This window comes from Tupaia chinensis, unplaced genomic scaffold (genome assembly GCF_000334495.1).
Source record: "Tupaia chinensis unplaced genomic scaffold, TupChi_1.0 Scaffold141044_1, whole genome shotgun sequence".
Taxonomy (NCBI): domain Eukaryota; kingdom Metazoa; phylum Chordata; class Mammalia; order Scandentia; family Tupaiidae; genus Tupaia; species Tupaia belangeri.
In genome coordinates this window covers 437,281-450,841 of record NW_006200910.1, presented here as the reverse complement: position 1 = coordinate 450,841, position 13,561 = coordinate 437,281, and the positions used below count along the sequence as shown (strand labels likewise).

General features: G+C 40.2%; 1 protein-coding gene across 9 annotated transcripts in view; it reads right to left on the bottom strand.

The window, feature by feature from the left end:
• Positions 1-3,532: 3,532 nt before the first annotated feature.
• WDR76 (WD repeat domain 76) overlaps positions 3,533-13,561 on the bottom strand; it is a 33,963-nt gene continuing 23,934 nt past the window's right edge. For all 9 annotated transcript variants that reach the window (XM_014581881.2, XM_006162879.3, XM_006162878.3 and 6 more), the window contains 4 exons: positions 11,716-11,933; positions 9,670-9,822; positions 7,221-7,274; positions 3,533-5,130 (listed from right to left, as the gene is read on the bottom strand). In XM_014581881.2, coding sequence (XP_014437367.1) covers positions 4,863-5,130; positions 7,221-7,274; positions 9,670-9,822; positions 11,716-11,933 — 693 coding nt within the window. In that variant the 3' untranslated portion in view covers positions 3,533-4,862. The remainder of the gene's footprint in view (positions 5,131-7,220; positions 7,275-9,669; positions 9,823-11,715; positions 11,934-13,561) is intronic.

The following is a 13,561-nucleotide window of genomic DNA, read 5'->3' as shown; positions in this document are numbered from 1 at the left end:
TTTCTCTCTCTCTCTGTGTCTCTCTCTGGAAATATTAAAATAATAATAAAGTTAAATAATTGTTTTTAAAAAATGAAACACAAACACATATTAGCATTGACCTCCATAAGGCCAGGATTATCAGTATTAAGGTATGCTACTGCTACTTCTTGGCCAATGAAAAGACATCGTGAACAAAACAACACAATATTAAACTGGGCACAAGAGAAGATGATGAAATCAAGAGAGTTGGAGCCTGTTGATAGTATACAGGGTAATGCACCTGCACCTCCAAGAGGGGTCCTGCCTGGCTTCATGTGCTGGGACTGAGCATACTGGGTGCACTCATACGCTCATGACCCTGGCTGGCTGAGACTAGGGGTGAATCACAGCATGACCCTGTTGCATGTGCCTGTCTCTATCATGGAAGAAATAAATGAATAAATTTTGGGAAAAAAAAAAAGACTTAGTAAACATGAGATTTATGACACTGTTGCCAATGTAACATGGCATACTGTTTTACAGTAAACTTTATTTTTTTGTAAGTGGATGTATATGCTAAAACAATTGAAAGCATAATATGTAAATCAGCAGTACAGTCGTTTATCATTATCAAACATTATGTACTATAAATTATTTATGTGCAATTATTTTGCATTCTTTTTTGTTTTAGGGCACATGTGCTTGCCTGAGACAGAGAAATAAATCACCCCCAAGAAGGGATGGTCAATCACAGTTCCTTCTCCTCCAGATTTTGGATATGCATGCACACTCATCCAGTGTGATTTTCCAGCCACCGGGTCTGGGACTCAAATGGTACAGCTGGCCATGTGGGATCCAGCATCTTAACCTCCATGCCACCTACTGGCCCTATGTGCTATTCTTTCATACAAATGGCAGTTGGGTCAGTTTGCAACAGCATCACCAAAGACACATGAGTAGCGAACTGCAGTATGACATTACTACAACTATGTCATGACACACCAACTATGACAGGAAATTTTCAGCTCTGCTCTAACTGTATCGGACCACCATCATATATGTGGCCCACCACTGACCAAAACATCATTATGCGGTGCATTACTTACTAAAATAGGTTCCGTGCATCTGAAAGTCTAGTAACAGCAATTCAGATCCTATTGATTCCTAATTATCTGCAGTCTCCTAGTCTAAGTCTCTGTTCACTCAAAATGGGAATTGCCTGCTTCTTTCTTAAAGTCACATAATAAAAGACTGAGCATCTCAAAGAAGATAACCCAAGTACAATTCAGAGCTTGTGTGTTCAGCACATATATAGGCCAAACTTACAGAAAAGGTTTATCCTGAAGGAAGAGAGTAATCACAATACACACACAGTGATCACAGAAGTCACACAGCTGTAAGGAGTCTCCAGGAGAAGTATCTTTTGTTACAGAGTACAGTTTAAGAATGTCCTATGGAAGACAACTTTTCTTTATATGCTTTCTATGTGTAAACAATTATTCCAAGAAACAAGTCCCTACTCACCCCCCTTCCTTCCTACATTGCCTCAAGAATACTTAACTGTGTTAAGTGAAATTGGATACAAATAACACAGTTTATGAAGCTACAATGGCAAAAGAAACCATTGAAGAAACAAGAATTTGTGAACATTTATTACATAGGCCAGGCAATTGCCAACAAGCATTCAAAGCTTAAATGATGGTACTAATTTGAGAATTTCCAGCATCTTAAAAAAACAACAACAACAACAACAAAAAACATAGAACTAACTACTCTAGAACCTCTGAAAGTAACTAGTGTAGAAAAGGAAAGGGAGTCTGAAGCCTTCCTTTACTGTTTCCTGGACAGTATCATTTAATTTTGCCAGAGGGCACATATGCTTGCCAGCTAAGAGACAGAGGAAGAAAGCACCTCCCAGGAAGGTGTGGTCACAGTACAATCCCTTCTCCGCATCTCCATCCTGGTGGGATTTTGGACACACACATACACACACACACCTCCTCATTTCTCTATTCTGGTGGGATTTTGGACACAAACCTAGCATGTCCCTTAAGCCCCTACGGCCAGGATCCAACCACAGGGATGTCCATGTGGGATCTGTCTCCCTTAAGCACTAAGCAACAGCTGGCCCTGGTACACTTTAAATAGAACTCTGCCTCACCTACTGGCCCTATGTGCTATTCTTTCATACAAATGGCAGTTGGGTCAGTTTGCAACAGCATCACCAAAGACACATGAGTAGCGAACTGCAGTATGACATTACTACAACTATGTCATGACACACCAACTATGACAGGAAATTTTCAGCTCTGCTCTAACTGTATCGGACCACCATCATATATGTGGCCCACCACTGACCAAAACATCATTATGCGGTGCATTACTTACTAAAATAGGTTCCGTGCATCTGAAAGTCTAGTAACAGCAATTCAGATCCTATTGATTCCTAATTATCTGCAGTCTCCTAGTCTAAGTCTCTGTTCACTCAAAATGGGAATTGCCTGCTTCTTTCTTAAAGTCACATAATAAAAGACTGAGCATCTCAAAGAAGATAACCCAAGTACAATTCAGAGCTTGTGTGTTTAGCACATATATAGGCCAAACTTACAGAAAAGGTTTATCCTGAAGGAAGAGAGTAATCACAATACACACACAGTGATCACAGAAGTCACACAGCTGTAAGGAGTCTCCAGGAGAAGTATCTTTTGTTACAGAGTACAGTTTAAGAATGTCCTATGGAAGACAACTTTTCTTTATATGCTTTCTATGTGTAAACAATTATTCCAAGAAACAAGTCCCTACTCACCCCCCTTCCTTCCTACATTGCCTCAAGAATACTTAACTGTGTTAAGTGAAATTGGATACAAATAACACAGTTTATGAAGCTACAATGGCAAAAGAAACCATTGAAGAAACAAGAATTTGTGAACATTTATTACATAGGCCAGGCAATTGCCAACAAGCATTCAAAGCTTAAATGATGGTACTAATTTGAGAATTTCCAGCATCTTAAAAAAACAACAACAACAACAACAAAAAACATAGAACTAACTACTCTAGAACCTCTGAAAGTAACTAGTGTAGAAAAGGAAAGGGAGTCTGAAGCCTTCCTTTACTGTTTCCTGGACAGTATCATTTAATTTTGCCAGAGGGCACATATGCTTGCCAGCTAAGAGACAGAGGAAGAAAGCACCTCCCAGGAAGGTGTGGTCACAGTACAATCCCTTCTCCGCATCTCCATCCTGGTGGGATTTTGGACACACACATACACACACACACCTCCTCATTTCTCTATTCTGGTGGGATTTTGGACACAAACCTAGCATGTCCCTTAAGCCCCTACGGCCAGGATCCAACCACAGGGATGTCCATGTGGGATCTGTCTCCCTTAAGCACTAAGCAACAGCTGGCCCTGGTACACTTTAAATAGAACTCTGCCTCACTTAGCTTTACTTACTTTCACTCTGTAAGTTAATGTTTCCAACTCACTTAACAATTCCCCATTTATATCACCTAGAATACAGAGAACGCCTATTCTTTATAAACATCTGCAACCAATTAATAAACTAAATTTCAAAACACTTAGATTTTAATTATAGAGAAGGAAATTATTTAGAAAAAAATTCTTCTTTAAGGAAATTACACATCACTTTATTTCTGTGATATACAATTATGAGAAGATAATATTCCTCTTCAGAATTCAAACATATTGCCAAAGCTATTTACAAGTCTTTCAGGTGCAGTTCAGCAACACAGGACAAGGAAAACTGCTGAGCGGGTATCACAGGGCAGGGTCAGTCACTTAGCAGCTCTCCTTCCCAACAGACACAATGAAATCAGCTTAACTTCTGAAAACATTTTCATAAAGCAATACCCAAAGTGGTGAGTATCTTGTAACATCTCCCTGAAATATGAGTAGTAATGGAAGTACTCACTTGACAGACGATTCAATCTCCAGAGATAGGTAGAAGTCTCTGGGACATTTTAAGGCAGTAGCTTTAACTTCCTCGACCACAACTCACAGTACAACAGTAATTTAAAAAATAATTGTTCACATCAGAATATATTATATAAACATATATACCTACAAATGTATATGCAAATGTAATTAAGTTACACAAAATAATACTCTTATTTTCAGTTCTTTACTAATTCTTCCCTTTTCATTTTCTTAAACATTAGTCATGGCCATTAAACTGATTTCATGTGAAGAGCTACGACCCAAAGTGTGTAAAACACTGTCTGGGCCAGTGTACTCCCAGAAATGTGACAGATCCCCAAGTGCCCAGGAGGTCTGGGATTCCTTGGCTATGTCTCCAAAGCACCCCCCAACCCTGGGGTGAGGTGGGGGAGAAGGAAAAGCTCAACACATACAGACCCAGACCCTGCCACATAAACTAATGTTTCTAGGCATTATCCTGGGATTTTATTTAAGAACAAATCTAGAGGCTTGGGGGAAAAAAGGTTAGGATTTAAAAAAAAAAAATTAAAAGTTTCAATTCAAGATGACATTTTAGTACCCCTTCCAATGTAGGGAGTCTGAAATAATCACTCCAAACTATAAAATAACCCACACATTTATGTCACTATCAAAACCATAGCTTAAGATCACAAAAACTTTTAATATTGATCATTCAAAACGGTATGATAGGCTTTTTCAACATACTGCTTGATTAAAAGTGCTGAAAGCTGCTCAGCTTTCCTTCAAATGCCCTCCCTATTCTGTAGAAACGATTTCTTAGACTTCTCCCTTACTAACAGTACATTCTGCTCATAGTTCTTACTAATGAAGCCACGTTAACATTTGCTAAATATGTTACCAAGTAAATAAGCTAAGCTATGTGAACTACTAGATTCCTTAGCGACCAGTATGAACAAACTGGTGTAGCTAAACCAAGAGCTCAGCAGCTTTCTTTATTCATAAACACATGTATCTTCCCACTGGAATTACCTCCAGCCAAAATATACCGAGTCGGGTGCATGGCATTGATGGAACACACAGAGACAAGGCATTCTCCACCAAGAAAAGAATGCACCCGCTTTCCTGTCTCATGGAAGATTTCTACCCGGCGTGGATAGGCCATGCTGCCAACTATGACACAGTCTTCTTGTTTAGGGTCCCACACAGCTTGGAACCTGGTCAGCCATCGCCCAGTGATAGTGTTGTGCCTAGTGAAAAAAAAACAGTAACAGGAAGTTTAAATAACTCAAGGAAGCCCTGAGCAGAGAGAGGAGACAGGGCACTGCTCCTAAATGCTAGTTTTCTCTGCCGAGTCTCTTCTCATTAGCGACTCATTGTAGAGTTACTAACAACCTTATCTCATCCTCCCTACAAGACTGAAACTCAAGACGGAAAGGATGTTTCCTTCACCCTTGAATCTCCAGTGCTGAGCACAGTGATTTATGCTCAACAGTCATTCATAAGTATCTACTGAAATGGTACTTTTTTGTTTGTTTGCGATAGGGCACATGCGCTCGCCAGAAAGATAAAAACAGACAGTGAGAAATCACCCCCCCGGGGGGATGGCCACGCCGCAATCCCTTCTCCTCTCAGGATCTTGGGCATGCATGCACACGCGCCTGGCATGAGTTTAAGTCATCGGGTGTGGGACTCGAACCATGGTCGACTACATGAGAGTCCAGTGATATAGCCATTACGCCATCTGCTGGCCCCAAATCACCACTTTCTTAGAAGCACAACCAAACAGAAGCACTAAAAATAAAAAATCTATAATGTAGGTTATTTCTTAATGTTTTAAGCAGAATATTCTATTTATATTCCTCTGATAACAGAACTAGAAAACATTTTATATTCCATACAACTTTAAAATAAAGAATACATTAGAATTCAAAGAAAAAAATCACAAGGGAAATTAGAAAACATTTGGAGATGAATGAAAACTTACCAGAAGTAGCAAAAGCAATACGAGGAAAGGTGAGAATGATTAACTCTTACACCATTAACATTTTAAAATTGTGTATATTTGGGGCCAGCAGGTGGCATGGTGGTTAAGGGCACTGGACTCCTACATGGCTGACTGCAGTTCGAGTCCCGGACCTAGAGGCTTGCTTTCTCACTTTCCCTCTCTCTCTCATTCTGTCCCTCTCTGGTCAAATTAAAATAAATAAATAAATAAAGTTAAATAAAAATAATTCTTTTTTTAAAAAAAGAATAAATAAGTAAATATAACCATGGGTATAGGGGCCAGCAGGTAGCAGGGTGGTTAAGGGGGTGGATTCCCACATGGCTGACCAGTCCTTGACCCTGTAGCTTGAAAATCATACTAGGCACGTATGCATGCATACCCTAAAATCCCAAGAGAATGGAAAAGGGATCACAGCATGGACACGCACCTTGTGGGGTGGTGATTTCTCACTTTCCCTCTCTGTCTGTCTGTCTCTTTCTCTCTCTCTCTCTCTCTCTCTCTCCCCCTCTCTCTCTCTCTCCAGCAAGCACAAGCACACTATGGCAAAATTTTAAAAAATAAAGTAAGGATTATGAGTATGAAAAAATCACACACCCTGTCCTCAATTTTGTAAATACCAATAAAGTGGGATATTTAGGGAGAAGGCACTGGGGAAAAAAAAAAAAAGGGTAATGTAAAGGGACCAGCAAGTTGCATGGCATGGTGGTTAAGGCACTGGACTCTACATGGGCGACTGTGGTTTGAGTCCCGAATCTGGTGGCTAGAAACTATACTGGGCATGTGTGTGTGCATGACTAAAATCCCAGGAGAATGGAGGAGAAAGGATTGTGGCGTAGCCATCCCCCAAGGGGCAATTTCTCACTTTTCCTCTCTCTGTCTCTGTCTCTCTGGTGAGTACAAGCAGTCTATGACAGAACCTTAAAAAAAAAAGTTCATGTAAAATACACTCATACGCAGTAGATGCAAAAAGAAAGTAATCAAAGAAGTGAAATGAGGGAAGGTGGAGATGCCCTCTAAGTCCAGAATAAACTAGCACAAATAGCTTCTGATAGCATTAACAGCAAGTGAGTGGTTACAGTCCTCTTCAATAAAATAACACAAGTAATTTGAATCAGAACAAAGTCATTAAACCTTAACCAACAACAACTAAAAAGCCTTAACCCGGAAGCAAGAACACTGGGTAGGAACTAGCAAACTGGGACACTCACACAGTAATGAGCGATAAGTAATGAGGCCTAGTACATCTCACTGATGACCAGATGTCTAACATATGCCTCCCAGCATGCAGCTTACAGGTCCAGGTTCTACGTTATTTGGCGTATGGAAGCCTACCTGATGGTGGTAAGGAGAGGCATCTGGGAGGATAAACAACTGCTATCGAAGATTCTGCAAAACAGAAATCAGGCGGTAACATATTCTTTTTATTGTTCTTTAAAATTTTTCTAAAATAGCGTATTTAACAAGCTTCTCATTGGATTGTGATATGAATTATGACTGATACTTAAAAATATGCAGAATTGTGCTCTAACAAACCTCAGCTATTATATTTAATAAAAGGTACAAGGATTATTAGAAAATTCAGAGTTCATGGTATACTGTGGAAATAATTTATTTAAGCACTGTTACTCCAAACTTAAAGTGTACATTCTAAAGTGATCATCTGTACTCTATATTTAGATTCACAATAACATGGGGCATCCACGGGGATGTGGTCTGAAAATGCACAAGCTAAAACTGTATGCCTCAAGAGCAATTTCTCTCCGACAATCACCCGGCGAGGCCCTGACAGTATCGTCTGCAGGTGTTGCGGACACTGAGCTCAGCCAGCGACCAAGGAGAGGAGTTCTTACGGAGCAGCTAGAGAGGTGTTCCGTAGCCTCCACTGGGTGCCCCCACAGAAGGAAACTAACCACATCACTAACTTCCCCCTCCTGTGCCAAGCTGTTGAAGTGCGGTTTCTTGGCACTAGAGCCTCTTGTCTCAATATTCATAGATTATTATTATATTACATCATCAGAAAAGTCATATTTTTCAATGTTTTTCTATGCAAAAATGCATCATGACTTTCTATGTGACCCAATAGAAAGCCAAATCACTAACGCTTAATGTAACAAGAGTAAACTCTGCAGTGTAAAGGAACAAGAAAAGGACAAACATGTACCTCCTGAGACAGTGAGAACCCCATGAGTGGAAAGGGGACTCTGGGCTGCCATTCCCTCATTATTACCTCTCTTACTACATCACCTGGTAATGCTGACTTTCTAGAAACTAACTGGGCACCTGACAACACAGCAGACTATGCTCTTCCCAATAGGCAGGTTCAAGCAGAAATTAGATGCCTTTCTAGATCTTGGCCTACATGGTATATTCAACATACACTTGCTGAATGCATAATGAATGAATTCCAAAATCTTACTTAAGGTAAAACTGTCAAAAACTGAGAAACGTTTGCAATTTTAAACAAAATTGGGGACTTGAGAACAAAAGCATTATCCATTGTGTGTGCACTAACATTTCCCACTTTTTTTTCTTTTAGTTTTACTCTAAGGCATGCATGCTCACTGGAGAGAGACAGAGAAAGAAGAAAGTGAGAAATCACCTACTAAGGGGAATGGCCACACTGCAATCCCTTCTCCTGCATTCTCCTCTTGGGATTTTTGCACACACATAGACCTAGTGTGTTTTCAAGCCTCTGGGTCTAGGATTCAAACCATGCAGTCGGCCATGTGAGATCTTAACCTCCCCATCGCCTGCTGCCCCCCGACATCTTTTTTAATTGAAATCATTTTCTGGGTTTGGTTAAACTGTTTTATATTTCAAAATCCATTTTTAGTTAGTAGCTATAGAAAGGTACCAAAGTTAGAACCCTTGAACCATAAAACCATATACAATAGTTTTTATAGAAGCCCCATTTTTGCCGTTTTCTGCCAGCCCACGGTCTTGGGCTCCGCAATCTCCATTCACCGCTCTACTTACAGGGTAGACCCCAGTGTGTTCCCAAAGTAACAGCTTCTTCCTAGGCTAAAATTATCTACTTTCCAAGATCCCTCACAGTATGGTTTCATTGAGATTTCTGGAACTCTTCAGTGCTGAAAAGGGAAGCCTGACCACTGATTTGCCAGGCAAGCAACAGACCTCCTCTGCTAATCTCAAGGAAATTTCTAGGACCCAATGTGAAGTCATTACGTACAGATCATTGGTCTTTGGGAACTTAGATATGAACTACAAAACAATAACAGCAGCTCCTGGGGCCAGCAGATGGCACAGCAGTTACATTGCTGGATTCCCACATGGCCAACCACAGTTAAGTCCCACACCCGGTGGCTTGAAAAGCATTCCAGGCACGTATGCTTGTGTGTCCAAGATCCTGGGAGAAGAACGGAGGAGAAGGGATTGCAGCATGGCCATCCCCCCCCAGGGGGTGATTTCTCACTTTCTCTCTCACTGTCTCTGTTTTTGTCTCTCTCTGGGGAGCTTGTGTACCCTAAGGCAAAAACCTCTAAAAAAGAAATAAGTAACAGCAGCTACTAAATAGGGAACAGCAATGAACAATGCTTCTGATTTACTAACATGTTTAAATTCCTTATAAACTTATTTCTGGGGGCTGGCAGGAGGCGTGGTGGTTTAGAGCACTGTATTCCCACACGGTTCGAATCTAGGACCTGGCAGCTTACTTTCTCACTTTCCCTCTCACTCTGTCCTTCTCTGGTCATACTAAAAATAAATAAAGTTAAATAAAACAATTCTTAAAAGAAAAAATATTTCTGCCTTTCCAAATTACCTCAGATTACAATCAGCACATGTGGTTACCACTCTGTTACCAGTAAGAGGTGAAAAATAGGCAGATGCAATGCTCTTCGTATGTTCAGTTAAAGAAATCAAAGGCTGGCTTCCCTTGGGCTTCAGGTGCCTTGCATCATAAACATGAACATCCCTGAAACAAGAGGAATAATTACCAGTGCTGCCAAAGTATGTGTAGTGAGCTTCTAAAATAGAGCTGAATATAAGTTATACACTCAAACACTTGCTACATAGAAGAATATATAAAATAACATCCTCTAATCTTCAGTATTTTACAAACACTGATATAGATGAAAAGAAAAATATTAGAAAAATTCCAAAATTAGTGGCCAGCAGGGGTGTGGTGGTTAGGGGTACTGGACTCCTACATGGTTAAAATCATGTTCAAGTCCCAGACCTGGGGACTTGTTTTCTCACTTTCCCTCTCTCTATCTCTCCCACCACCCCCCTCTTTTCTCTCTCTGGTCAAATTTAAATAAATAAATAAATAAATAAATAAATAGAGTGAGGGGGCCAGAAGGTGGCATGGTGGTTAAGGGCACTGGACTCCCACATAGCCAACCATGGTTCGAGTCCCAGACCTGGTGGTTTGTTATCTCTCTCTCTCTCTCTCTGTCCCTCTCTGGTCAAATTAAATAAATAAAGTTAAATAATTTTTTAATTTCCAAAACTGGGGCCAGCAGGTGGATGGTGGTTAAGGTGCTGGACTCCCACATGGTCGACCATGGTTCAAGTCCCAGACCTGGAGGCTTGCTTTCTCATTTTCTCTTTTTCTCTCTCTCTAATAAAATTTTAAAATAATAATAATAAAATTAAATAAATAATCCTTGGGGGAAAAAAAGAAAAATTCCAAAACTATAGCAAATATTCATTCTAGTTGGTTTTCTAATCTCTGAAAAAAAATATTAACACAGACCAACAACTCATAGGTTAAATATAACTTTTTTTTTCAATTTTACATTTTCTTCTCATAAGACTTGAAGTGAACTTGGTGGTGTGGTAGTTGAGGTGCTGGACTCCCACATGGCCGACCATGGTTCAAATCTCAGACCCGGTAGCTTAAAAATCATACTGGGTGCATGTGCATATGTGCCCAAAATCCCAGGAAGAGAATGGAGGAAAAGGGACTGCCATGTGGCCCTCCCCATCCATGCTCACTCTCGGGAGTGATTTCACACTTCCCCACTCACTCTCTGTCTCTCTCTCTCCAGTGACATACACACCCTATGACAAAAATGTTAAAATTAATGAAATAAATAAAAATTTTAAAAGACTAGACATGAATGCCTACAATGTCAAGGAACATAAAATTTGTATTTCTTTAAATATTTTCACTATTTATTAAATCTGAAAGAATTTCTCATATAAAAAAAATACCCACACTCGAAAAAGCCCTATCAACACAGAAAGGAAAATTATCTGGCCTTCATGTATTACAAAAGTCAGATGTCATTAGGGACCAGCAATTAGCGTAATGGCTATGTCGCTGGACTCCCACGTAGTCGACCGCAGTTCACGTCCCGGACCCGGTGGCTTAAAACTCACGCCAGGCGCATGTGTGTGCGTGCCCAAGATCTCAAGAGGAGAACGGAGGAGAAGGGACTGCGGCGTGGCCATCCCCCCCGGGGGGGGGGATTTCTCACTTTCTGTCTCTCTGTCTCTGTCTGGCAAGTGCACGCGCCCTATAGCAAAAACCTCTCAAAAAAAAAAAAGTCAGATGTCATTGAAAACCAAATTAAACCATGTATTCATGACATTAAAATGCATAAATCGGGCTAGATGGTAGAACAGAAGTAAGACAAAAGACATTCTGTGAGCCACATACGAAGGTTCAAGTTCAAGTCTGGAGACCTAAGTACACCAGGTATGCACTTGCCTGTGACCTGAGGCTGGCTGAAGGCTGGGGTAGACTGAAGCATCAGAACCCTCTTGGGAGAGCTGTCTCCCTCCCTCTGTCTCTTTCTGTCTCTCTTGCTCATGGAAGAAATAAACAAAAAGCATAAATCATAAAGTTTTATGAACATACCTCAATCCTGCTGTGATAAAATACTGTCTGTGTACTGGGTGAACATGAACAGTTCTTAATTTTATCAAAGAAGAGCTGGTAAGTTTTTCGTAAGAAGTTCCAGGTGTTCGTCTGTCTATCAGTGCCACATTTCCATCCCAGTGTCCCACTATTAAAGTGGAAGCATCTTCCGCCAAGAAGTCAAAGGAGGAACAGCTACTGCTTTCATTTCTATACACCTAAGGACACAAATACTAATCAGCTTATACAATGTTCTTCTTTTAAAGAACTCCAATGCAAATGTAAAAAGGTAATAAAACACTTTACCCAAAAAATTCTCATTTATCTTTCCACCATCCCCACTGAAAGCACAAGGCAAAACAAAAACAAAGGCAGTGATAGTTATGGTACTTGCCCACAATCAGATGGCCAAGCCATGCATGTCACTACACCCCAAATCTCTTAAACTAATTAAATCTCAGTTTTAGCTTGTGCCCGGAATGTTTCACAGGTGCCAGGGCCAGGACTTGTACCCCATCAGTCAAGTAGAATGTGGTTCTCTTAACTACTACGTTACAGGTCCCAATAATTTCACTAAAACATATAAGGATGTTTGCTGCAAGAATGGTTACAATAGCAATAACAGGAAAATTAAATATCCAGCAAGAAACATCAAGTTAAACAGGGCAAGCCAGTGGCATAACTGTTAAGGCAGCTAGATCTCACATGGCCTGACGGCTTAAAAAACTTGTCAGATATGTGTGCATTCATGCTCAAAATCCTGAAAATGGAGAAGGAACTGTGGCATAGGCATACCCCATGGGGGGTACTTTCTCGCTTTTCCTCTCACTCTTCCACCACTCCACAAATTAAGAAAAGGAAAAAATAGTAAAGAAACAATAAACAGTATACAACACTAAAATGAATATGGTAATTTTTTATTGATAAAAAAACATACTATTGGGGCCAGCAGGTGGCATGGTTGTTAGGGGTACTGGACTCCCTCATGGCTGACCGTGATTTGAGTCCCAGACCTGGCAGCTTGCTTTCTCATTCTCTCTCTCTCTGGTCAAAATTTAAAAATAAAGTTAAAAAAATAACTCTTTTTTAAAAATCTGAAAAAAGAAAAAAAGACATACTACTAAGTAAAAAAAAAAAACACGTTGTGAGAGGCTATGAATATGACTCCATTACAGTAAAGGGGGGAAAAATGACTCTATATATGCTTATAAGTATGTGTACACTTTCCAGAAGCATATTCAAAATACCCAAAAATGGTTACTTTTGGGGGTCAGCAAGTGGCGTGGTGACTGGGGCGCTGGACTCCCATATGGCCAATCGCAGTTCAAGACCTGGGCCTGGTGGCCTGCTTTCTCTCTCTCTGGTCAAACTGAATAATGATAATAATAAATGAAGTTAAATAAATAAATCTTTTTTTTAAAAAAAGGTTACTTCTGGAGACTGGGAAGAAGATACCTTTACTTTGCACATCCTATTTATTATGAATATTTTACCATGAGCATGTTATTGTTGTTATAATTTTTAAATCACATTTAATTCATTTTGAGTTCAGGGGTCACAAACATAAAGGACAAAAATTAAATACTGCTACATCTATCAGATAAGAGAAAATAACCACAATTTTTACCATTTAAGCAAGAATTGCTCATTTTTAATTTTATTAAAAAGTATTATTGGGGAACCAGCAGTTAGCGTAATGGCTATGTCGCTGGACTCCCACGTAGTTGACCGCGGTTCGTGTCCCGGACCCGGTGGCCTAAAACTCACGCCGGGCGCCTGTGCGTGTGTGCCCAAGATCCCAAGAGGAGAATGGAGGAGAAGGGATTGCGGTGTGACCATCCCCCCT